Genomic DNA, 24453 nt, shown 5'->3' with positions numbered 1-24453 from the left:
AGGGAAATAAATAATGAACAACACTAAAAAAAGCAGGGGGATACCAGACAAGAATCAGTCAGGGTCAGCTAACACCTCCCAACAAAAGATTCCCCCAGGCAGCAACCAGCCAGACTCTGAAGCTTCAAGCGATTAAATGCTAATCAAGGTGGCCAATTGCAAAATTCACACTTGTTTCAAACAGACAAGAGTTCTGTCTCCCACTCTGGACATTCCACAGATATAAACCCCACTTGCTTTTCCCCCAACAGACCCCTCTGAGGATGCCTGCCACAGGTGTGGGCAAAACTTCAGGAGAGAATGCTTCTGGAACATTGTCATACAGCCCGGAAAACTCACAGCAACACAGTGATTCCAGCCATGAAAGCCTTCGACAACACATTGAACAACAAATCAAGTTGACCAACAAATCAAGTGTTCAGTCCCTTCGCAGGCATGGTTGATGGGGACGAGAGACAGGGCCTTTTCAGTGGTGGCTCCTTGGCTATGGAACTCCCTCCCAAGTGATATTAGATCAGCCCTTTCCCTCCTGACTTTCAGAAAAAAACTGAAAACATGGCTTTGTGACCAAGTCTTCAGCAACTAATACATAAATTACTTGGATTTATGTATAACAGTCATTGGAATGCCCCGATCTTGATTGTGGATAACATGATTTTATAGCTGTAACTGGTATTGTTTATGTTTTAATTGATTTAAACCTTGTTTTGATGATTAACTAAATGTTATTTAATTGTTGAATTGTTTAAGGCATTGATTTTTGCCTCCTCTGTAAGCCGCCTTGAGTCCCCTTCAGGGTCGAGAAGGGTGGGATATAAATATAGTAAATAAGTAAGTAAGTAAATAAATAAATATGTAAATAATATTTATTCTGTATCTACTCTAGTTAGGGCTAAAATAGGAATCAGGGTGTTGCCTGCTGAGTCAACAGTTATGTAACTTGTATTTATTTTGTGGGTCTACCCCAGTGGTTCTCAGCATGTGGGTCCCCAGGTGTTTTGGCCTACAACTCCCAGAAATCCCAGCTAGTTTACCAGCTGTTAGGATTTCTGGGAGTTGAAGGCCAAAACATCTGGGGACCCACAAGTTGAGAACCACTGGTCTACTCTATTTCGGGCTAATAATAGGATCCAGGGCATTACCTGTGCCTTCAAGTTGATTCTGGCGAATGGTAACCCTTTCTGAGGAATTTTCTTGCAGGATTTGTTCAAAGGAGGTGGAGGAAATTGGTCTTCCCGAGGTCACCAAGTGGGCTTCCATGACTGAGGGCCCACAACCATATAACCCAGAATATCAAGGAAGAATAACCCACAATATCTGCTTTGAACTGGGTTATCTGAGTCCACACTGCCATATATTCCAGTTCAAAGAATATAATATGGGATTTTATTCAGCTGTGGGCCTCTATGGGGATGTGAACCCTGGTCTCCCAGGTCCCAGAGCAATAGTTAGACAAGCACAACAGATGGAAACGGGTGTCTCTGGGGAAGAGCCTCTCCCCAACAGATGTGTCCATCAATTCTGTCGTCGTTTGCCTTTCTTCTCCCAAGTCTTTCACCTGCAACTGCTCTCTTAAGAACAAGTCGGAGAGAAGGAAAAAGAAGGCACGAAGAAATGGGAGACGGGGAAGAGGAGGAAGAGGATCTTGTCCGGCAGAGTGGGAGAGGACACGTTCGGATGAGATCTCCATTGAAAGCAGGGATTCCTAAACTCCAGGTATTTTGGACTTCAACTCCCAGAAGCCTCAGCTGCCTTGACTATGTCCAGGGATTCTGGGAGATGAAGTCCGACACACCTGGAAAACCAGTTTGGGGAACTGTTCGAAAGCAAGCGAATCCAAAACCCAGGGAAAACACCTGGGTGAAAAGTTTGCAGCCTGTGCTCTTATGGGCTCCTTCCTCGGCTTCCCATCCGACATCGCAAGATCAGGAATGACTGATATCAATCTAGAGACGATAATCCGCTCTTCTTAATTGTCTTCCTTCACGTCGGTTCCTATGTATGGATTGGGTTGGTTAGAGCGGGGTTTGCGTTTGTCTCCTTCCAAAGCTGAGAGAGAAGTAGTTCCCTACGGTCACCCAGTGAGTTTCCATAGCCGAGCGAGCGATGCGAATCCTGGTCTCAGGGGCCGTCTACACTGTAGAATGAGTACAGTTTGGCACCACGTTAACGCCATGACCCATTGCTATGGAACAGGCATGGGCAAACATTCTAACTTGGGGGCCACATGGTGGGAAAAGACAAGAAACGTTTGGATCCCAAAAAGATTGGTCAGGATGAGATGGTGGACGGGAGATAAAATGTGTATCCATTAGACCCCGCATTACCTACTCCTGATATAGAATCCTAGAATTGGAAGAGATCCCCAAAGACCATCCAGTCCAACCCCCTGCCATGCAGGAAGGCACAATCAAAGCACTCCCAATAGACAGCCTCCGTGGAAAAGCCTCCAGGGAAGACTCCACCACACTCAGCGGCAGCCTATGCCACTCTCCGACAGCTCTTACCATTGGAACCCATTGCTGCCTTGTGCCCTGGTCTCTAGAGCAGAAGAAAGTCAGTTTCCCCCCTCCCTCCTCCTCAATGGGACACCTTTTTACATCTGGAAACATGGTTCTCGTGTTCCCTCTCTGCCTTCTCTTCACCCAGCCAAACATTCCCCAGGAGGAAAGGAGGAAGGAGAAAGAGAAGGAAGAAAGTGAAGGATGGAAGGAAGGAAGGAAGGAAGGAAGGAAGGAAGGAAGGAAGGAAGAGAAGGGAAGGGAAGGGAAGGGAAGGGAATGAAGGGAGGGAGGAAAGAGAGAAAGAAAGAAAGAAAGGAAGGAAGAAGTTAGGAAGGAAGGAAAGAAAGACAAAGGAGAAGGAAGGAAGGAGAAAGAGGGAGAGAGGGAAGGAGGGAGGTAAGAGGGAAGGAAAGAAGGATGGAATGCAAGGATGGAAGGAAGGGAAGGAGAAAGAGAGAAAGAAGGATGGAAGGCAAGCATGGAAAGAAGGAAGGGAAGGAGGAAGAGAGAAGGAAGGATGGAAGGCAAGCATGGAAAGAAGGAAGGGAAGGAGGAGGAGAGAAGGCAGGAAAAAATGGAAGGGAATTGAAGGAAGGAGAAAGAGGGAGGGGAGGGAGGAAAGAGAAGGAAGGAAAGACGGAACGAAGGAAGGAGAAAGGGAGAGAGTGAAGGAGGGAGGTAAGAGGGAAGGAAGGGAAGGAGCAAGAGAGAAGGAAGGATGGAAAAGGTGGAAGGGAATTGAGGGAGGGAGAATGAGGAAATAAAGAACGAAAGACAAAAGAGAAGGAAGGAAGGAAAAAGAGGGAGAGAGGAACGAAAGAGGGAAGGAATGACTAAAGGGTAGAAGGGAAGAAAGGATGGATGGAAGGAGAAAGATGGAGGTAAGGGAAGGAGGGAGGGAAGGAGGAAGGAAAGAGAGAAGGAAAAAAGGATAGGATGGTGTGAGATAGGAGGTCCTGAGAAAAGAGCCCAAGGGGCCGCAACCTCCCCAGGGTCTGGGTTTGTCCATACCTGCTATAGAATCATGGAAGTTGTAGTTTGGTGAAGCACTAGCAGAGGAGGTGAAACACCCAGGCTCCCATACCATTGAGCCAGGGCAGTTCAAGGGGTGCCAAACTGTACGACTTATATACTGTAGATCAGGCATGGGCAAACTTAGACCCTTCAAGTGTTTTGGACTTCAACTCCCACGATTCCTAACAGGGCCTGAGGCTGTTAGGAATGGTGGGAATTGAAGTCCAAAACACCTGGAGGTCCCACGTTTGCTCATGCCTGCTGTAGTGTGACCGCACTTTAATGCAGCGAGATCCCACTCCAAGTGCTATGGCTCAATGCTTCGGGAGTTATGGCTTGGTGAGGCACCTTACAGAACGAAAACTCCCTAGTTGAGGCGGGGAAGTTCAAGCGTCGTCAAACTGCGTTAATTCCACCGTGCAGAGGGGCGGAGGAGCGGTGGGGAGTGGGCGCTGGGGAATGAGTCAGCTTCCTTTCGCTGTCACTCGGGGGCGGAGGGAAAACGGACTCCGGCGGGTGGGTGGGAAAGCTATATAAGCGAGTGGGGCTGAAAGAGGGAGCGGGAGAGAGGAGAGCCAGGCGGACGGAGGAACGCGTGGCCGGGTCCTGTGGCGTCTCGCTGGCATCGCCCCCTCCTCCTCCTTCTCCTCCTCCTCCTCCTCCTCCTCTGTCCTGTGTATCGCGACTCTCTCTCCTCGGGATGCCCAGGACCAAATCCCTGGAGGACCAGGGGGCGATCCGTGCCCCTTTCTAGGAGACAGAGACGCAAGCACACTGAGAGGGAAGTTTGCCCGGACAGCCAGCGCCCCAAAGTTTCTCTGGGACTGGATCTGGTTTGAGTTTGGCAAGAAGAAGAAGGAGAAGAAGAGGCGGAGGAGTGGGAGGGAAGGCGGGGAGGGAGGCGGGGAGGGAGGGAGGGTTGGGGGCGAGCCGTCCCTTCTGCCTCCCTCGCCTCCTGGAGCCCCAGCGGCGCTCCTCGGGTGGGCAGGCGCCTTCTTTCCTTCCTCGCCTCTTTCCTCCGCAGCCGGGCTCTTTTTGCCTCCTGGCACCACTAGGCAAGACCACCGAGGACCAGGAGGCTTCCAGGCGGTGACCCGCACCCTTTGCTTCTGCTTCCGAGCTTTTGGGGGGTCTTCAAGAAGCGCCTTCGAGTCGCCCGCCTTCTCCTCCTCCTCCTGCTCCTCTCCATCTCTCTTTGCGCCTCTCTTGCTGACTCGGGAGGCGCAGAAGGAGCGTCCCCGTCCGCGCCGTCCGCCTTGGGTCCCGGGGCCGAGGGGAGATGGCCACGCGGGGCAAAGGGAGCCAAGGGGCTTCCCCGCGCCCGCTCCTCTTCCTGGCCGCGCTGCTGGTGGCGGCGGAGAGCTCCCAGCCGGAGGGCGCCCAGGCCAACTCCATCAAGGCCACCCTCCTGGGCGAGGCGCCCACCCAGGCCACCAACAGGTCCACCCCCTTCCACCAGGGAGGAGCGCCCGGCAGCGGCAAGAAGAGCAAGCTCTTCAGCCAGGGCGGCAAAGGGCTGAAGCACTACCACCGGCAAGGAGAGGTAAGAGGAGCCGGCCTTCCCCTCTCCTCTCCCTCCCCCCATTCCCTCTTCCTTCGCACACATCCTTCAGGAATCTAGGGGAGCATCCACACTTCAGGGGAATGGATGCAGCTGGACATACATCACTTTAACTGCTGTGCTGTACATTCAAAGTCTTTGCCAAAGAGTGCAGGTGCCTCATTCAGCCCCTCGTGGTGCAATAGGTCAAACCAGTGATTCCCAACTTTTTTTTTTTTTTGACATTAGTACCAAAATAGGTTTTTGGTCAACTTTACATTCGGTTTGGTTATTTGGGGTGCTGATTCAGAAAATTGCATTGGATAGACCACAGACCTCATCCCACTGGAGGATGAATCCACTTTAAATACAGTTTCTGCCTTCTGCAGAATTCTGGGGTTTGTAGTTTAGTGAGGCTCTTAAAGGATCCTCCCTAAACTAATAAATAATAATAATCGAACTGCAAAGGCTCTGGCACAAGCCAGTAAAGGTAGTCCCAGTGGTGATCAGCACACTGGGTGCAGTGCCTAAAGACCTTGGCCTGCACTTAAACACAATTGCCGCTGTATTGTCAAAGGCTTTCATGGCCGGAATCACTGGGTTGTTGTAGGTTTTTTCAGGCTATATGGCCATGGTCTAGAGGCATTCTCTCCTGATGTTTCGCCTGCATCTATGGCAAGCATCATCAGAGGTAGTGAGGTCTGTTGGAACTAGACAATTGGCAAAATTACCATTTGCCAGCTGCAGAAGGCCACCTTACTGGGATCTGCATGCATTATTCGCCAATACATCACACAGTCCTAGACACTTGGGAAGTGTTCGAGGTGTGATCCAATCCAACAGCCAGCAGAGTGGTCTTGTCTGCCGTGGACTCCTCTTGTTGTGTTTCAAATAATAATAACTTTATTTTTATACCCCACCTCCATCTTCTCAAGGGACTGGGATGGCTTACATGGGGCCAAGCTACAAACCCCAGAATTCTGCAGGAGGTAGCAACCAGATTTAAAATGGATTCATTCTCTAGTGTGATGAAATAGCACATCAGATCTAGTTTCTGATACAGAACCTATACCATCCAGTAGTCGCCATCTGCCCACCCAGAGAAACCCATACTTATAAGTTTTGGAATTATAAGAGGGTTTCGTGTGACCAGTCACTCCCCTTGTAATGGTGTAGTAATGGTGAGGCCACAGACATATAGTTCTTGTGGACCACTGGTGGTCCATGGATCACGGGATAGGAACCACCGGGTTAAACCTTTGTGCCTGCTAAACTGCTGACCAAAATGTTGGTGGTTCAAATCCGGGGAGTGGGGTCACCTCTCATCTATCTTTACTAGCTTCCTATGTGAAGACATGAGAGAAGCCTCCCACAGGATGGTAAAATATCAAACATCTGGGCATTCCCTGGGTAACATCCTTGCAGACAGCCAATTCTCTCACACCAGAAGTGACTTGCAGTTTCTCAAGTCGCTCCTAACTCGTAAAACAAAAACAAAAAACCCCCAATACTATAGTTCCCAGGATTCTAATCGCATTAAGTGCTGTCAGACTATATTAAATCTACAGTGTAAATGCCTAGGTCTCAAGTGTCATGGACCTTGGTATCCACTGGGTTTGGATTCAGGAGTGTGGACACCGAAATCCATGGATGCTTATTAAATCTAATTAAATACAATGGCATAGCAAAATAGTGCCCTTGATATGTAATGACAAAATCATGGCTTGTGGGTTGTTTTTTTTGTTTTTGGTGGGATATATTTTTGGGAGAATGTTATTTTCTAGTGGCACAGCGGGTTAAACTGCTGAGCTGCTGAAGTTGCTGACTGAAAGATCGGCAGTTCAAATCTGGGTAGTTGGGTGAGCTCCTGCTGTTAGCCCCAGCTTCTGCCAACCTAGCAGTTTGAAAACATGCAAATGTGAGTAGATCAATAGATACTACTTTGGCGGGAAGGTAATGGCACTACATGCCAGCTATAATAGCCTTGGAGGTGTCTATGGACAACTCAGGCTCTTCGTCTTAGAAATGGAGATGAACTGGAAATGGAAATAGGTTGTAGTGTCCTGACATTCCCAGCTGGGAAATGTATTCAAGGGTGGTCTTGTGAGCTGACCAGCAAGGTACATACATACATATACTGAAAAAAGACACTCAAGTTCTGTACAGGAAGAATATCTGCTGGCATTTTTACACCATGGTTGTAAATAAGTGGCACTTGTCACCTTGATAAGTAACATTATGGCTAGCATTTTGAACACCTTGCTATGTGTCATGTAGAATTTAGTGTGAAGGGAAGGTGTAAAAGTTCTGAAGGAAAGCACAGTGTTGGCAGTAAATGAAAAATACCCCGGGGAGATCATAGCTAGGGCTTGGTTCCCAGCACGCCTGTGATCTAAAGCAGGATTAACTGAAGTCAGTGGGACTGATTATTAGAATTGAGGTCTAAATGTGTTTCAGATTAGTGGAACAGTTGCTTCTATCCCAGTTCTGAATTAAGAATGGCAATGGGTGACCCTAGCAACCAAATTCAGAGTACAAGTCCCCCTTCCTGCTTGATTCAAATACACTTGCAGGGGAACAACAAAGAGGAACTGTCTCTGCTTCTTCCTTTCAGTGACTTCCCCTTTGAATGTGTTGCTGACCAGGGATTTAGTGTCTGAACATATGTGATTCCAGAGACTAGCTGTCTCTTCCCATCTTCAAATGTCTGCAACTTGAAAGGAGCATTAGAGAACAAGGAAAAAATTCAGAGAGGTTGGGCAAGACAGTCCTTGGTGGTTTGCTGAGATATAGTGTTTCCTAAATATCTGGAATGACTATCTCTCTCTATCATCCCTATTGATCATGATCATGACAAAATGATTTGATTACTTTTCTGGCCACCAAAGCTGTTCCTGGGAGAAAGACACAGGGAAAAGTACAACTGCATCTTTCCCATCCATCTGTCCAGAAGTAATTAGAAAAATGGCGGGTTAACCTTTGCTCATTCTGCACTACAGAACAAATAAGGGCCTTACCTCTCCAATAATGCCCCTCAAATTTTCTTTTAGTTTCCACATTTTTAGCACTGCTGAGAGTGAAACATTGAAAACTGTTCACATTTGCTATGTTTGCCTATCTTTGGTAACTTTACCTGCTCCTTTTCTTTGGGTGTCTCAGCTAAGTTTTCAGGAGCCCCTGGTGATGCAATGGGTTAAACCCTTGTGCCGGCAGAACTGCTGACCAACAGGTCAGCAGTTTGAATCCAGAGAGAGTTGATTGAGCTCCCTCTTTCAGCTCCAGCTCCCCATGCAGGGACATGAGAGAAGCCTCTCACAAGGATGATAAAACATCAAACATCTGGGTGTCCCCTGGGCAACATCCTCGCCGACGGCTAATTCTCTCACACCAGAAGCAACTTGTAGTTTCTCAAGTCACTCCTGACATGAAAAAACCTGTGTTTCCAGATTTTCAACTGATTCTTTAAGATACTACAGTACTAGACATCTGGTGACTGAATGAAAATTTAACGGGAGGGAATGCCCTCTCTCTGATCCAGCTATATCCCTGACTACTCTTGTTGCAATTTACTTTCATCTTTCTGTCTCCCTGTTTTCCTTGTCTTAAAAGGGGGAAGGAAATGAGACAGTCTGAAGATGAACCTCCTTTAACAAGTCTGTTTTAGCTGTTCATCTTTTCCTGGCACCTGTGTTGGGTGGCCATAACAGACCTAAGGATAGGGAAGGGTAACTGATGGAGGAGCTGATAAATCTGCTGGGAACTTATCCAGTTTGCTTGTCAAGAAAGTTTCCTTTTTCTTTGCTCCTCCCTTTTCTTGCTTCTCCAGATTTGATCTGGAAACAGCATTACTCTGGACTCAGTAGAGATTTGGGTTATTTTCCTTCCATTGTGACTTCAAGCACTTCTGTGCCTTCCAGAAGGAGGAAAGAGTGAAGGAGACAGTTAGGCATTTTTTGTCCTAAAGATTACAGTAGGGATGGAAAAGGGAGAGGAGAACAAAGAAAAGATGAAAGAAACCCATGGATTGCCATACACACAGACACCCTTAGACTGGTGCGATCCAGAACTTTCATATGAACAACAACTAGGCAGACAGTAGTGTTGCAACAGGAAAAAACAACATTTAGTCATCACTGAAAGGCCCTCAGGAATCCTTCCTCCAGATCTCAAAGAGATGTCTTTCAAAATGGACCAAACGCTTGCAAAGCCATTGAGGCTGCCTGTCAAATGATTGGACTGTCAAGGTAAAATAAAATAAAAGCAATTCATAATAATATGCATGTCATAATTTTGAAGCACACACATTCTTAGAGCAATAACAAATGATATTGGGAAAGGTGAAACCTACCGGTCCATTGTTTGGCTTTGAAATCCTCTTCCCAGAAGGGTATCTTTATTATTATTTTTTGGCACAGTAGTGGAGACATATTTTGACATAGTAAATTGAAGTGCATCACAAAATGGAGATTACTGTATATGATGAGATCCTCAAGAAAAAGGTTTTCAGAAGCCTTAGATCTGAAACCGAGGCTAGATGGAAATAGGAGATAATATTAATCTTTTGTGTGCCTGACTTGCAATGGCAATTGAGAGTGCAATAGGATTAATGAGTGTTAATGCTTTTATTCATTATGATTGGCGCAAGATGGTATGGACAGTGGTGATGATCATGATGATGATATTTAAACAAAATTTGGAACTACCCAATTTCAAGTCAACGAAATTGTCATCCTCTTTTTGAGATACTTCAGTAATTTTGTTTCACTGTTGGACAGAATAGCAAAAACAGATCAAGGAAAATACCTTAATGGCTGATGCACAAGATATATTATTCTAATTATATGTATTATGTCAATGGAGTTCCCACGGTATCTCCATCACACACAATACAATTAAAGGGACAGTCTTCCTAATCTGTCCCTGACTGTGACTCTCCCTCTCTTGGTCTTGTTCTCCCACCTTCATGCCTTACACCATGCTGCCTCATGTGGTTGGAATGATTTGTCTTACAGGCAAATGGCTCTGGAATATGCAAAGCTGTGTTATGCTATATCTGTCTATCAGTCTGCCTATTCCAGTATTGTCTTCTCTGTCTATCAGAAGGATGACAAGATCCCAGGTAGAGGTCTTTTAAAGCTCTACAACTTATTACCTTATCATTAAATAGGATTTTTCATGCACTTATTCATTACTTTTTTTAGTAAAGCCTTTTGTGAAGTTTGATCTTAACTGTAACTTACTATCTTCACTTCTACTTAACATTCTGCTATTCAGTGCTCATAACTCATATTCATCTTTTCATTGCTCCCACCTTGTCTTGTTTGCAAAATACCTGGATGTGAGGGACATGAGGGTGGTCTAGGGATAAAGGGTGCTGTAGTGGGCACCAGGCCAGGATAGACTGGGTTATATGTTCCTTATACCTCCTATATGATTTTGATATCATATATCCAGTAGTGGTGACAGTCATGATAGCCGTTACAATCAAAGTTATACTTTTTGATAAGTCAGTAGTTGCCTTTAGTAGAAATTTTTATTTGTTCAGGTAGGACTTAATTTATAGGTAGCAGTGGCTGTGGGGATAATTTAGACTACTTACCTGCAAACTGATATATTCAAAATGTGTTGGACTACATTGCCCATAATTGTCATCTGACATTCATACTAGTTACAGATTATGGGGGTTATTCTCCAACTCATCTGGAGAACACCAGAGTAGGAAAGGCATATTTAGCATACAATCTTAAGTCATGCAGTACAGAAAAGACTTTGCCATTAATTTTTTGTAATGTGCGCATTGACCCTTAATGCTTTGAGTTAAACATTTGTGAAATTCAAGGAGGCACAGAAGCTGAAAAAGAGGAAGATTTATCTATAATATGTAACAAAGGAATAAACAGTGATATGGTACATTTTTTCTGGTTAACATGTTATATATGCCCAGACCATTGGCTTGAAAATAAAGTTTCATTTAACTGTTTTAAGGATAAGAAGCAAAGAGACTTCTCAGTGTTGCCCATGTTGAAGGCAATCATATGATTACTAAAAACTCATTATCACCTATGGAATTTGGGGAAATATATTCTACAGAATGAGTGTTGATTCCAGAAAATTTAATTTGGAGGAATGGAGAGACAAAGAATTGAAGGCCAGGAATGCCAGTTGGTAGTAGGAGTTACCTGAGAGGAACATCTACTTCATGTTATACCTTGGGAATATATGGGAATATTCAGACTTGCTCTAATTCAGCCTCTAGTGCAAATACTTTCAGGCATGATTTCTGCCAGGCTTGTTTGCAACGACAGTGGTTTTGACTGCCTAGAATGCATCATTTTGTGGATGGTTTACCTCAGTGGCATTTTCATAGTTTTGGAGCTGCTGATTTACTAGTTTTCAGAATAGTGGAGTTGTTGAGTGCCCTCAAATCATTTCTGACTTAAGGTGGTTCTAAGATGGCCCCACAATTGTGGTTTATTTTGGCAAGGTTTATTCATAGGGGGCTTATTGTTGTCGTTCTCTTAGGCAGAGAGAGAGTAGGACTTCTTCAAAGTCACCAAGTAGGTTTTCATGGCTAAGCGGAGAGTCAAAACCTGGTCTCCTGAAACCTCAAGCTCCTACACCATGCTGGCACTAAGTGACTATAGATCCTGAATAATCCACACATAGTGAATTAATAATTCTATTTTAAACAAACTTTAATGAGATTAATAGTAATTGATGTGTTCCAGCTGTAAAGGTTTGTTCTGAGGAGTACAAGACATTTCTTGTTGAAACCAACTAGCTTCTTATTTTTCCTTCCTTTTTCCTTGTCTCATCATGTCCTTATTTCTTTTACGCTTTGCTTTATAGTATTTTATTTTATATAATTACATCTTTCAATAGGAAAAACATTTTAAAATTAATTAAGTAAAAATAACGAGGCATTTGTTGTTTAAAAACAAGGAAAAATAAATCCCAAACAAAGTCAATAAAGCTTTGTTGCTTTTAGAAAGTTGCCAAAAGCGATGCTATTGTGGATGGATGGAGTATAGCTGGAATGATTCTAATCTGTGCCTTAAAATACATCCAGTCTGCATGAAACATCATTGTACAATGCACACTGAATTAAACTGGTGAACTAATTTGCATTCCGAACTCTTCATTAGTATATTTGGGTGTGTTCAGCAATATTTAGACTGCAATCTGCGACTGATAATTCACCTAAGGATGGGTCACAATTTACAGTGCATTCTATTATCTGTAACAGGTTGCGGTGCCGTTTCATGTATGTGTGTGGTCCATTTCACACCCTGTGCAGCCAGTTTCATATTGTGTATGATCTTGACAGGGAGCTATAGCAGACTCCGACTCTCTGGCAAGTATATCTGTATGAACTAAGCATTTTCAAATATTTCTTTATCATATTTATAAATTACACTTTAGATCAGTGTTTCACAACCTTCCTAATGCCGCAACCCCTTAATACTCTTCCTCATGTTGTGGTGACCCCCAACCATTATTTTTGCTACTTCAGAACTGTAATTTTTCTACTGTTATGAATCTTAATGTAAATATCTGATATGCAGGATGTATTTTTAGTCACTGGACCAAATTTGGCACAAATACCCGATACACCCAAATTTGAATACTAGTGGGGTTGGGGGGCGGGGTGATTTTGTCATTTGGGTGTTGTAGTTGCTGGGATTTATAGCTAACCTACAATCAAAGGGTATTCTGAACTCCACTAACAATGGAATTGAATCAGTCTTGGCACACAGAACTCCCATAATCAACAGAAAATAGTGGAAGGGTTTAGTGGGCATTGACCTTGAGTTTTGGAGCTGTAGTTCATCTACATCCAGAGAGCACTGCGGACTCAAGTAATGATGGAGCTAGACCAGACTTGGCAAAAATACTCACTATGCCCAAATGTGAACACTGTTGGAGTTTGGGGGAAAATAGACCTTTACATTTGGCTGTTATAGTTGCTGGGATTTATAGTTCACCTACAATCAAAGAGCATTCTGTACCTCACCAATGATAGAATTGGAGCAAACTTCGCACATAGAACCCCTATGACCAAAGGAAAATACGGTGTTGTCTGATGGTCTTTGATGACCCCTCTGACACCCTCTCATGACCCTCCCCCCACTCAGGGATCCCAAACCCCAGGTTGAGAAACACTGGTTTAGTTTTACATTTTAAAATCCTAGGTATATTTGTAAAATATAACATGCATTTCACCCTCATAAGAGCAGCAGCAGCAGTAGCAACTCTGGGTTGCTGTGAGTTTTCCATGCTGTATGACCATGTTCCAGAAGCATTCTCTCCTTGGCCATGTTCCAGAAGCATTCCCTTCTTTACATTCTCGCCATACAGCCTGGAAAACTCACAGCAATCCAATGATGCCGGCCATGAAAGCCCTCGACAGTAGCAACTCTCTCTCCTTTTTGGGAAAGTATCTGAATTTTTTTTTAAAAAAAAATTAGCTGACCTAGAGTCTGGGCAAAAATCTTGCACTTCCCAATCTTTTTCCATTGTCCAGCCCTATCATCCTAACACTGACAGCCTTTTTCTTTACTTAAATAGTAAATTCACACTGCTGCACCTGTGAACTTGTTCACCTTTTAAATGCTGTTTGCAATTGTCTTTTAGCAGCTGTAAAACTTGGCCACACCACAACTCTGTCTCAGTGTCCTTCCATTTTTTCTCTCTGCACACTATGTGAAATATATTGGCTTACGTGTACATTCAAGGATATATGCTAAACAGAGCACATCTGTATATCTAGCTGCTGGTCATCTCCATTTGAGTTCTCTCTCTTTCTCTGTAAAAGAAAATATTCCACAAATTTTGAATAAGGAAATGCAAAATATATTTGTGTGTGTGTGTTTGTCAGGAGCAACTTGAGAAACTGCAAGTCACTTCAGGTGTGAGAGAATGGCTGCCTACAAGGACATTGCTCAGGGGATCCCCGGATGTTTTGATGTTTTATCATCCTTGTGGGAGGCTTCTCTCATGTCCCTGCATGGGAAGCTGAAGCTGACAGAGGGAGCTCACCCATGCTCTTCCAGATTCGAACTTCTGACACGTCAGTCTTCAGTCCTGCTGGCATAAGGATTTAACGCATTGCGTCACTGGGGGCTCCAAAAGATTAAAGCCTGGAAAAAGATAGCTTGGTTTATAAAGAAATTTTCTCTCTGTATTTGCTGTACAAAAGCACACTCAATCACTAACTGGAAAATTTACTTGACAACTGGTCACAGGTCAGTATGCAACATTACACTGTCACCAGAGCAGTTTAAAGCATTTAGGGCAAGCTGTATGGCACACACAGAGATCTGTCTGACATCAGTGACTCTGGAGGAATGATTGAGCGGCTGTCATAAGCTACCGGAGGCTGTTTCCTTATCCTGCCCAATAGAGGACTGGTTCTGTATAGAGCAATGGTTCTCAACCTGTGGGTCCCAAGGTGTTTTGGCCTATAACTCCCAGAAGTCCTAATAGCTGGTGATTTCAGGGAGTTGTAGGTCAAAACACCTAGGGACCCAAAGGTTGAGAACCTCTGGTACAGAGAAACTAGGTGCACCTAATTCTGAATTAAACAGGCATGAGAGATGGCTGCTTTCTTAGCTGATGCTATTGCAGTCTAATTAGACACATAATATTCATAGCCATATCTCATAGGGTTACTACACTTATTTCGTCAGATTCCTTACAGTGAGTCAAAACATCTTATTGCATCAATCGAAAGTCAGAGCAATCCTTGCCAGAGGCAGAGGTATATGAACAGAGCTAAAATACATTTTAAAGGGCCAGGCTTGTATAGACTGTGCATAAAGCCTTCTTTATTATCTTATTTCTGAGATTCTCACTAGGTCGACCTTCTAGCAGGCATGGTGTCTTGCAAGTTAATGTGCAGTTAACCCCTGCAAGGTGATAAGTTCTTTTCTGTGTATCTGTAAAGTTTATTTGGCTACCAGTTCATGAATTCTTGCCACTGACTATTCCATTGCCCTGCTTTAGCTATTTGAAAATAGTTACTTTATAGTTCTCTTGGTAGTCTTGGATGAAGTTAAGTTCAGGGTTGGTGCAAAGGTATAATGGTTATACCTATCTCTTCCAATTAGTGTCCCTCCCAGAGCCCCTGGTGGCACAATGTAAACCCTTGAGCCAGCAGGATTGCTGACTGACAGGTTGGTGGTTCAAATCTAGGCAGCGGGGTGAGCTCCCGTCTCAGCTCTAGCTTCCCATATGGGGACATGAGAGAAGCTTCACACAGTATGATAAATCATCAAACATCTAGGCATCTCCTGGGCAATTCTCTCACACCAGAAGCAACTTGCTGTTTTTCAAGTTGCTCCTGACATCAAAAAAGTGTCCCTTCCAATGGTATGCTTGAAAGATGAGCAAAATATGCATTTAATAAAAACTCCTTGGTGTTCTGGGGGTGTAGAATGGGTTCTCACTACATGTGTATATTTTATCCTCATATAAGTAGGTTTGGGGGTCTGAAAAAGCTTGTTTCCCATCTGAGGGGGTTGCTAGGTAGGCAAAATTGCTATAACTAGGTAAGTAAGACATATTTTATTTCTTCATTCACTGATCTGTGAGGATTTCTTTGTAGTCTTTGGTAGTTTCCATATCAATGAAATATTGAGTCCATTTTGGGATTTTATACCAACTTTATCCAAGGCATCACACCCTATCCTCCAAACAGTTTCAGCACCTGAGATAGCTTCATTAAAGTTTGGTCTAAAATTGATGACATATTCATTGTTTACTGATATAATATAATCAATTGCTACAGCTCTGAATTAAACAGCAAGGAGTAAAAATGATTGCATAAAAGCTGAGTAGATTCCTCTCTCTTTTATTTTGGCTCCTCGGCTGATTATTCCCTATTAGAGAGAAATATATTGAAGTGTTCAGTTTGCAGGCTGTAGTCAGGAGATATAGGTCAATGGTCAACATTAAATAAGAAGGTCAATGAGTGCCTTCTTTCATTGTATCTAATTAAAAATCAATGAATGATTACCAAAACAAATATTTAGGCAGTTGGGCTCTCTGAAATCTGTGGCTTGATTTGTGATAACCACAAGCCACTGTTTTAAACAACCCCATGCCATTTCAGCACTGGTGAGAGCCCTGTTTTCCAACATATCAGAAGACAGGAGGCAAGTTTAGGAGTCTAAAGAACGTGTCAGAGACACAGTTGTATCTTCTGTAAATCTCCAATATCTGTTGCCTCACTCTGCTTAATGTTTTACCCCAAGGCAGGCTCAACTCACTGTCTGAGATGAAAGGGCCCATAAATATCACTTCCATTGTTACTGCTCCTGGTTCTGCTTCTCTTACTATGCACACCCATTGGTGAAATAATATATTTTCAAGTACTCTAACCCTTACAACTGGTGATCATTGCCTCTCATGCTCTCCCTCTGTTTGTTTTACATTATTGGCAATCTCCTAGGGAGTAGAAACCACTCCATGCCACTTATGTAACCATTTGAAGCACCATACACACAGATGGGAAGTAGTAAGAGCAGCAACAATAATTTTCCATAGCCAGAAGCAAGGCTGATGAGTAGAACAATAATGGAAGCACTACATATTGTTATCCTTGGAGTGAAAGGTTCTTTGATTTGCTGCCTGGCAAGTCTGATGCGCAACCCTTTGATGCTAACATTGTTCAGATCCCCTTCATCTTGAATGCTATAGTTGATAAAGTCCCATTAGATGTTCCAACTTTGGCTCCTTTCAATTTGTACACAGCTTTAGGATATTGACAGTTTTCCTTGGATTGGTGAAAACCACTACATGTGTGCTGGATCTTTGGTCTTCCTGGGTCAGAGGGAGACTGACTGAATAGGTGAAGGAGTAGCCAATGACTCTTCACAGTTTGGCCTTTGTTTTGTAAACCATCAATGAATCTCAGTATAATGAATAGATCTCCCTGTATCCACATACAATTTTTGCATAAGTTATTAGAGCATGTAGTGGTTTCCCAACTCCAGTGACTTTCTGGATTTAGATCCATTTCAATGTGGTTTCAGAACTGACTAACAACCTCATCACATTGATGAGATTACCGATGCCCTGTGCCTTACCTCACCTGCACCAAAGCTTCCTCATCACATGTGGGGTCACTGTGTAGCTTCCTCCTGCACTGGCCCCATTGTCCCCAACAGAACACGGGAAGCCTCCCATATTCTGGCCACAATGTCATAGGATGCTTGCACCCCAGTTGATTGACGGAACCCTGCTGGATGTCAGCATGCATCGTGTGGTGGGCGGTGTGGGGCTCCGTGGATCAACAGGGGTGCAAGTGGTCCTATGACTTGCAGCCACCTCTGTGATGAAGTCCTATGGGACAGAGACAGCTTTGGTTACCTTGGCAGAGACCTGGACAAGAGGAGTGTGTTCCTATTGGTTTTGATGCATCTCTTGGTGTCTTTCAATATCTTCAACCATTGTATCTTTCTGGGTTACCAGAACTAGCTAAAAGACAGCTCATGATCATAACAATATTAGGGTAATAGGCTTAAAGATTGTGCCTGGCCCAAGGTGAACCACACATGGATGTGTGGATATTTGACCAGATACTCTGGAAACTCCAAGTCACAGACCAGGTCCTATATTGATATCATTTCTCCATGCAAGTGGGAACAGACTTGAGTCTGGGCCCCTCCACACAGCCATATAACCTAGAATACTAAAGCAGATAATCCACAATATCTGCTTTGAACTGAGTTATATGAGTCCACACTGCCATATAATCCAGTTCAATATGGATTTTATACAGTTGTGTGCAACAAGCCGCTGGCATTCCCAGAATGTCACAGAAAGTAACAGTTTCATCGGCAATACATAAAAAAAATCAAACCCAAATAAACTTGTTCCCTGTCTAGTCTTTAGATCAGTTCACACTCCCACATATGGGTGTGATGTGCTGTGGCATAACGGGTTCAAAGTGAAGAATTATTCAGTTGGAATGAGGGCACATGGTGGTGAAATGGACACCAAAAAACAGTGTTTGTTGATTGGAAGTAGGGAGTGATAACTTCAGAGGAATAAAAGTTGACATTAAAAACCTTAGGAGGGGAACAAAACAGGGACAAAGATCTTTTAGATGTTTGTTACACAATCTGTGACTTTTTATGTGAATCAATTTCTTGATTATTTTAAGTGTTTAAAATCATGTATTCACTCAGTCACTAAGTTCTGTGAAAACTATATTGGGTGGAGAATTTAAATCCAAACCAGAATGTTTCCATTTGGAAAGATCCTTCCAGTCATTTGCATACCATTTTTTCCTGAGCTGGAGGTTACCATTAAAATGGAAATTGTAACATCCTTCGAACAGTCACTAGATGGTGTTTCATACCAGTGGGCAAATAAAACTGCATGACAGGAAATAATTGACCACAGGATTTTGGGGCACAGCCATAACAGGGCTTTTCAAATGCTAAACATGTAACCACAGTATCTTAAATAATTAGTGGTCCAGAGAATACCAACCCTTTAACCATGGGAACTAGGCAAACTTTAATGATGCAAGCCAGAAACAATTATAGTTTTAGATGGTGAGTGTGAATTGCTCGCCATTGCATTTTGCCTTATAAAATATAGGTATTTATTATGAAACTTTCTTGTTTATTTTTGGCATTTGTGTTAATTTTTCCTCCTGTTTCTCCTTGTCATAAGGAGTCCCCCTTTGATTTTTAATATACTAACATGAAAGGGATGAAAATACCATTATGTATTTTATTATCTCTACAATAATAAGTACCAGCCTCTTGTCAAGATCAGAACCCTACTTGGCTAAGCACACTAAGTTGAGATGATCTGTGATTGGATGTTCTTGTAATTTGAAGCAGGATGCTGTACAATGACTGAAGCACTAGTATGATGATACTTTCTCTTTTTAAATTGAACTCCATTTTTAGGATGTAATGCTTCCATTGTGATAGGATGGCAGTAGGTTAGTGGTTAAACACAACAACCTTCATGCTCTGATTTTATGAAGTGTGATAGTTTTGTGACAGTTTCCAAACCCGCATTTTAGATCACCATTCAAACCACTGAAGAAGGTAGACTCAGGCAGTGTGACCCATAGACCATAGAATGATTGGGATTCTTCTCGCCCTTGGGCAGACTGATCACCACTCATCTATTCTAGTAGAGATATAATTTGGGGTTTGCCATTTTTGCAAAAACATACAAAGTAGGTTTACTTATAGATGCAAAAAGTTCCATAACATTTAGCATTTTATAGATGCTAAAAGTTCCATAACATTTCATGATTACATGTGATCTTCAAAAATAGAAGAGAAGAACCTCAGATTACAAAATGAAGGGAAAGAACAGATTAACAGATGCAGGACAAAAAAGGACGTGGTTGAGATCAACAAACAGGAAACTTGAATACAGCATGCTATGCTTAAACTCTTTAGAGTCATGCAAACTACCAAGTACTGAGTGAAGGCAGGTTAAAATTTTGCCATTAGAAAGGAAGACATAGTATAGACCTTTAAAGAGAAGCTATGGATCTATAAAATCAAAGAACAAGAGAAGAACATTACATCCATCCCAGTGACTGAGTGCTTCCCTTCCCTTCCATGAACTGACATTTGCTGAACAGACATTTGAAGATGTGGTGCCTTTGCCTTTGTTCTTTCCTCTTCTGCCCTGTAGGATTGCTGTTCCATGGGGCACAATAACATCCCTTTCAGATATTATGAAACTTTATGTGTGTGGAGGTTATGTTTACTTCTGCTTCCATCAATTCCCTTCCTGCCCCTAATTGTGATGATCTGAGTACAGTTGTCTTTGGCTGGATGTGCTAACAGGACTCTCCATGAGTTGATTGTGTTTGGTTGCTGACAAAGTTCAAACATAATTTTGGAGCACACCTCCTAAAATCCATTGTCCAGTGGAGTATTGCAAAAACAAAGCAACTCCTCCAAACTCTGGGGGAAATGGCAAACATCACCTGCACATCCAGCCAGCGTTATCATTAGGTGGACAGTGATTATAGCCAAAACTGCATCCCTTTAGTATATAGTAAGTGTCTGCTGGCAGAGTTATGTTGTGCAACCTTTTTAATGAATACTAACATATTGCAATATAGGTGGATAAATGGTTAATGTGTGAGGCTGACCACCCACTGTGCAGTTGCAACAAAGGCAATCCAAGGAAGGCAACATATATTGATATAATATATATACAACATATATTGGTATGACTTCTGTATCCATGGGACCAGTACCTGCGATTTCACTTAGACATGTCCAAGACAAAGTAATCTCTAGGCATTATCTAGGAAAATCATAGGTAGGTGATAATCTTCACAATTCAGGGTTTATTTTGTGAGAAAATTCTTATGGAGTTTGGGGTTGTATCTCTAGGAGAAAATGGCATATTTTGTGCTGAAAACAATGTTTCTGTACACAATAAAATTTTCTGCTCAAAAAAAGTTTTTGTGCATAATCTAATTTTTGCATGAACAATTTTTTTCTGTTTACAAAATGCTCTGATTTTTTTCACATAACATCTATTGACATGCAAATAGTCCTAGGAAACTTCTGTTTTGACAACTTTCTTGCAGCAAGGAAGAAATGATAAATTTATTTATTCTTATCTGCAAGAATGAAACTTATGAAGACCTTCCCAAGAGATGTAAAGGATCAGTATAGCAGAATGTATGCATTCAAATCTTTTTGTGGGTACTTTTTAGAAGCAGATTTGTTTTAGAATGAACAATGAAGTTTTGCTAAAGAGTTGTACTGCTTTACAAATGGAGTGAAAATTGAAATGATGATATCGTACATGTCTCTGTTCTATTGGAGCAGAAAGACACAATTCAAACCAGACGAAGGTCAATCAAAGGCCATTTTACCCCCATTTGGTATTCTGTGTATCTGGCAAAGCATTACATATCATGCAAGCATGGACTTTGGTTGCTATGTTGGCAACTTTATATGGATAACAAATGTCTCCACTTATAGTAGAAAGGGGACTAGCCTAGTTCACAATAGAGCCCTCTTAAATTTTTAGATTCAAGGCATGAAGAAGGATTAGTTTCTTCTGCTCTAATGGCAACATAGTAGACAGATAATTTATGTGCTAAAGTAGTTCAATATTGGTAATAAAAGAAAGTGGTCACTCAGCTGAGAGTTGAGAGTTGGACTTCAACCAAAGCTTGAGAAATGTACTTTTGTGGACTACATTTCCCAGAAATTCCCAACTGGCATGGCTCTAACTTTAAGCTGATATTAATACATATATGTTGAATATATACATGTCCCTCCCTAATCTGTCTCCCAGCATTTATATCTGACAAAAGGAAGGAGCTATAAAGACATGTGAGGTGTGTCTTAATGTGTACAAATGTTTACAGACACTTTACTAAGCAGGTTGATGAACAGTTTTCATCAATAATTTCATGTCCAGTGGCCCACACAGGGCAAAAACAGGTCCCATCACAACAGGAGAATATTTAGCAAATATTTGGCTGTATATTCTTCAGGGAGCTGAATGTGCTTTGATAACACTATCATTGCTATGTAGCTCTGAAAACCTGTGGCAGATGCTTAACCAGAGATAAAGAGGAACAAAAAATGAGTGTGTGCATGCTACATGCAAATATCAATGTCTTGTATTACTTCCAGCTCTTGAAAGCTATTTTTTGCAGTCAGAAATGAATTCACTGCTTATTTATTTATTTATTTATTTATTGTGTCATCAGCAACCATACCATTGTATTACATTTCTAACAGAACAAAACAAACAAACAGATTAAAAAAACCAAAAAAAAAAACCCAAACACACAGATTTTGCCAACTTGGTAGTTGGTTAAATGTCCTTTGACCAGTATCTGGCCGCTTGAAGTGCCTCTGGTGTTGCCGCAAGAAGGTCCTCCATTGTGCATGTGGCAGGGCTCAGGTTGCATTGCAGCAGGTGGTCAGTGGTTTGTTCTTCTCCACACTCGCATGTCGTGGATTCCACCCTGTAGCCCCATTTCTTAAGATTGGCTCTGCATCTCGTGATGCCAGAGCGCAGTCTGTTCAGCGCCTTCACTGTTGAGAAATCCTCTTTATAAAACAATGTGAGAACCCCTACTTGAAAAAGAAAAAGTGGATTTGAGAAGGTGCTCAAGTTATCAATCTGTTTGAAGCACAGCTGAGCAATCTATGGCTGATAGGCCTCAGACTATAGAAAGCATTGCTGTTGAAGCATCAGGAACCAAGCTACCATGTCTATTTAATTACTTATACTTTTTGCTAGTTACTGTAAGTTTGTATTGATGTGTTTGTTTACTGTTTTGTTTTGTTTCTATTGTTTATTATGGCATTGAATGTTTGCCATCTTTTGTTGGAAACCGCCTTGAGTGCCCCTGGGGAGATAGAGTGGGTTATAAATAAAGTGTTATTATTTTATTATTATAAGCTGAGCATTACATTGCCTAAGGTGTGAAATGCAAGCTTGATTTACATGGAGATGGGGGTGATGCAGAGGTAACTCCTATTGACCTGCATATAAACTCATGATCTGCAACTGTATACTGAAGAAACACAGGTTCACGGGGATAAAATTATCTTTTGAATAAAAACATGTAACAAAAAGAGAGACAATATGTGTCTTGGGGAAGAACTGTAACTGATATGTGAGACTGATACAGAGCTTTAAGTAGGTTTGGTAGGATGGCTCTCCAAGGAGACAAACAATCCTGAATGTACTGCAATATCAATTCATAAATACATCCACAAGTAAGCTGGCTGATTTCATTACATTGCTGTTGCAGGATAATATTATTAGTTATGTGTGAACATATGGAAGGAGGCCTTCAGGTGTATAGATATCCCAGATGTCTTGCAACAAAAAAGCACCCCCCCCCCCCAACACACACTTTTGGCACAAATATTTATTTAGTGTGTTGGAAACTGTTCAGCCAGTCAATATGCAAATGTTAGGCTGTGTGATTTTGGTAACCAATTGGATCACCCTCCAGGTTTCACTCCACAGATAGATGACATAGAACAGTTTATTATCCACTTAAGGACTGAACTCTTTTTCGTCTTACAGTTTTTGGGGAATGTGTGCCAATAAGACATAAAACAGTAGAAATCAGGATGTGGTCATGAAGGAGCTAGGGAGTCCATTTGCAACAAATGTTATTTAGAGGGAAATTGTTCAGTTAGTCTAGCAGTATTTGTGAAAGTATTTTCTAGGTTATATTTACGATATGTGTTTGTATGGAAAACCTTTTTTTTTCCTGAAGTGGCTTCTATTGTTCTCCAGGAGGAACAACAAAGCAAACCTGGCCACTGGTGTTCCTTTCTCCAAATCCCAGAGCAAAACTTTGTGATGCATTTTACCTCATGTGCATCTTGTTAATAGGCTAATGTGTTCACTGAAGTACAACAGCTGTCTGTCAAACATTAAGTTCAAAATTCATTGTATATTAAAATGTTCATTGGAAAGACTGTTTCTTAGCTCAGTGAAAACATTTCTGCCATTGTTTGAATTAACATAGCACTTCCAAAGAAGTTCTTGTAAAATTTGAGGCTTGTTTTTTTTCTGTTTCCAGGAACTTCCCTAACAAGGAAATGGCTATTTAAGCAGAAGAATCCTCTTGATATTATAATAATTTTTCTCCTTAGGGGATCCTCAACATAGCAGCTGTAACAAATTGAAAGTGAACTTTGGTCTTAGTTTTCAAAGATGTTAGCTATATCAGTCTCCTGCAGCATAAAAAGGAGAAAGGAAAGTGAGTGGAAAGGAAGGAAGGCAGAAAGGGCAGTACCTTTTTATTATTATTTTTATATGATCTTTCATGGATATAAATTCACTTTATTGGATACAGTACCAAGTGGTATTAAGGCCCCAGGTATAAAGCATAAAGTTATACAGTTGTGGGAGTGGGATAGATAATAATATGATTCAGAAAGATGCAAATTGTGTCACTTATCCTAAGTTTTCAAAGGACTCGGCAAAGTTGTAAAGGTCGTTCAGATCATTACAACTGTCAGTCTATGTCAGTGTTTCTCAACATGGGGGTTGGGATTCCCGGAGAGGATTGTGAGTGGATATCAGAGGGGTCACCAAAGGCCATCAGAAAACACAGTATTTTATGTTGATCATGGGGGTTCTGTGTGGGAAGTTTGGACTATAAGTCTCAGCAACTTCAACTCCAAATGTCAAGGTCTGTTTTCCCCAAACTCCACTGGTGTTCACATTTGGGCATCTGTGCCAAGTTTGGTCAAGAACCATCCTTGTTTGATTCCACAGTTTTCTCTAGTTTTCGAACTACAACTCCAAAACTCAAGGTCAATGCCCACCAAACCCTTCCAGTATTTTCTGTTGGTCATGGGAGTTCTGTGTGCCAAGTTTGGTTCAATTCCATTGTTGGTG

The 24453-nt window shown here is 42.2% G+C and overlaps 1 protein-coding gene across 1 annotated transcript in view; it reads left to right on the top strand.

Moving 5' to 3' along the window:
- The first annotated feature begins 4435 nt into the window (after positions 1-4435).
- Positions 4436-24453, top strand: part of DKK2 (dickkopf WNT signaling pathway inhibitor 2) — a 70898-nt gene continuing 50880 nt past the window's right edge. The window contains exon 1 of the mRNA XM_060779122.2: positions 4436-5061. Within this exon, the coding sequence (XP_060635105.2) occupies positions 4798-5061 (264 nt within the window). The 5' untranslated portion in view covers positions 4436-4797. The remainder of the gene's footprint in view (positions 5062-24453) is intronic.

This window comes from Anolis sagrei, chromosome 5, assembly GCF_037176765.1.
Source record: "Anolis sagrei isolate rAnoSag1 chromosome 5, rAnoSag1.mat, whole genome shotgun sequence".
NCBI lineage: Eukaryota > Metazoa > Chordata > Lepidosauria > Squamata > Dactyloidae > Anolis > Anolis sagrei.
This window is presented reverse-complemented; position numbering and strand designations above follow the sequence as displayed.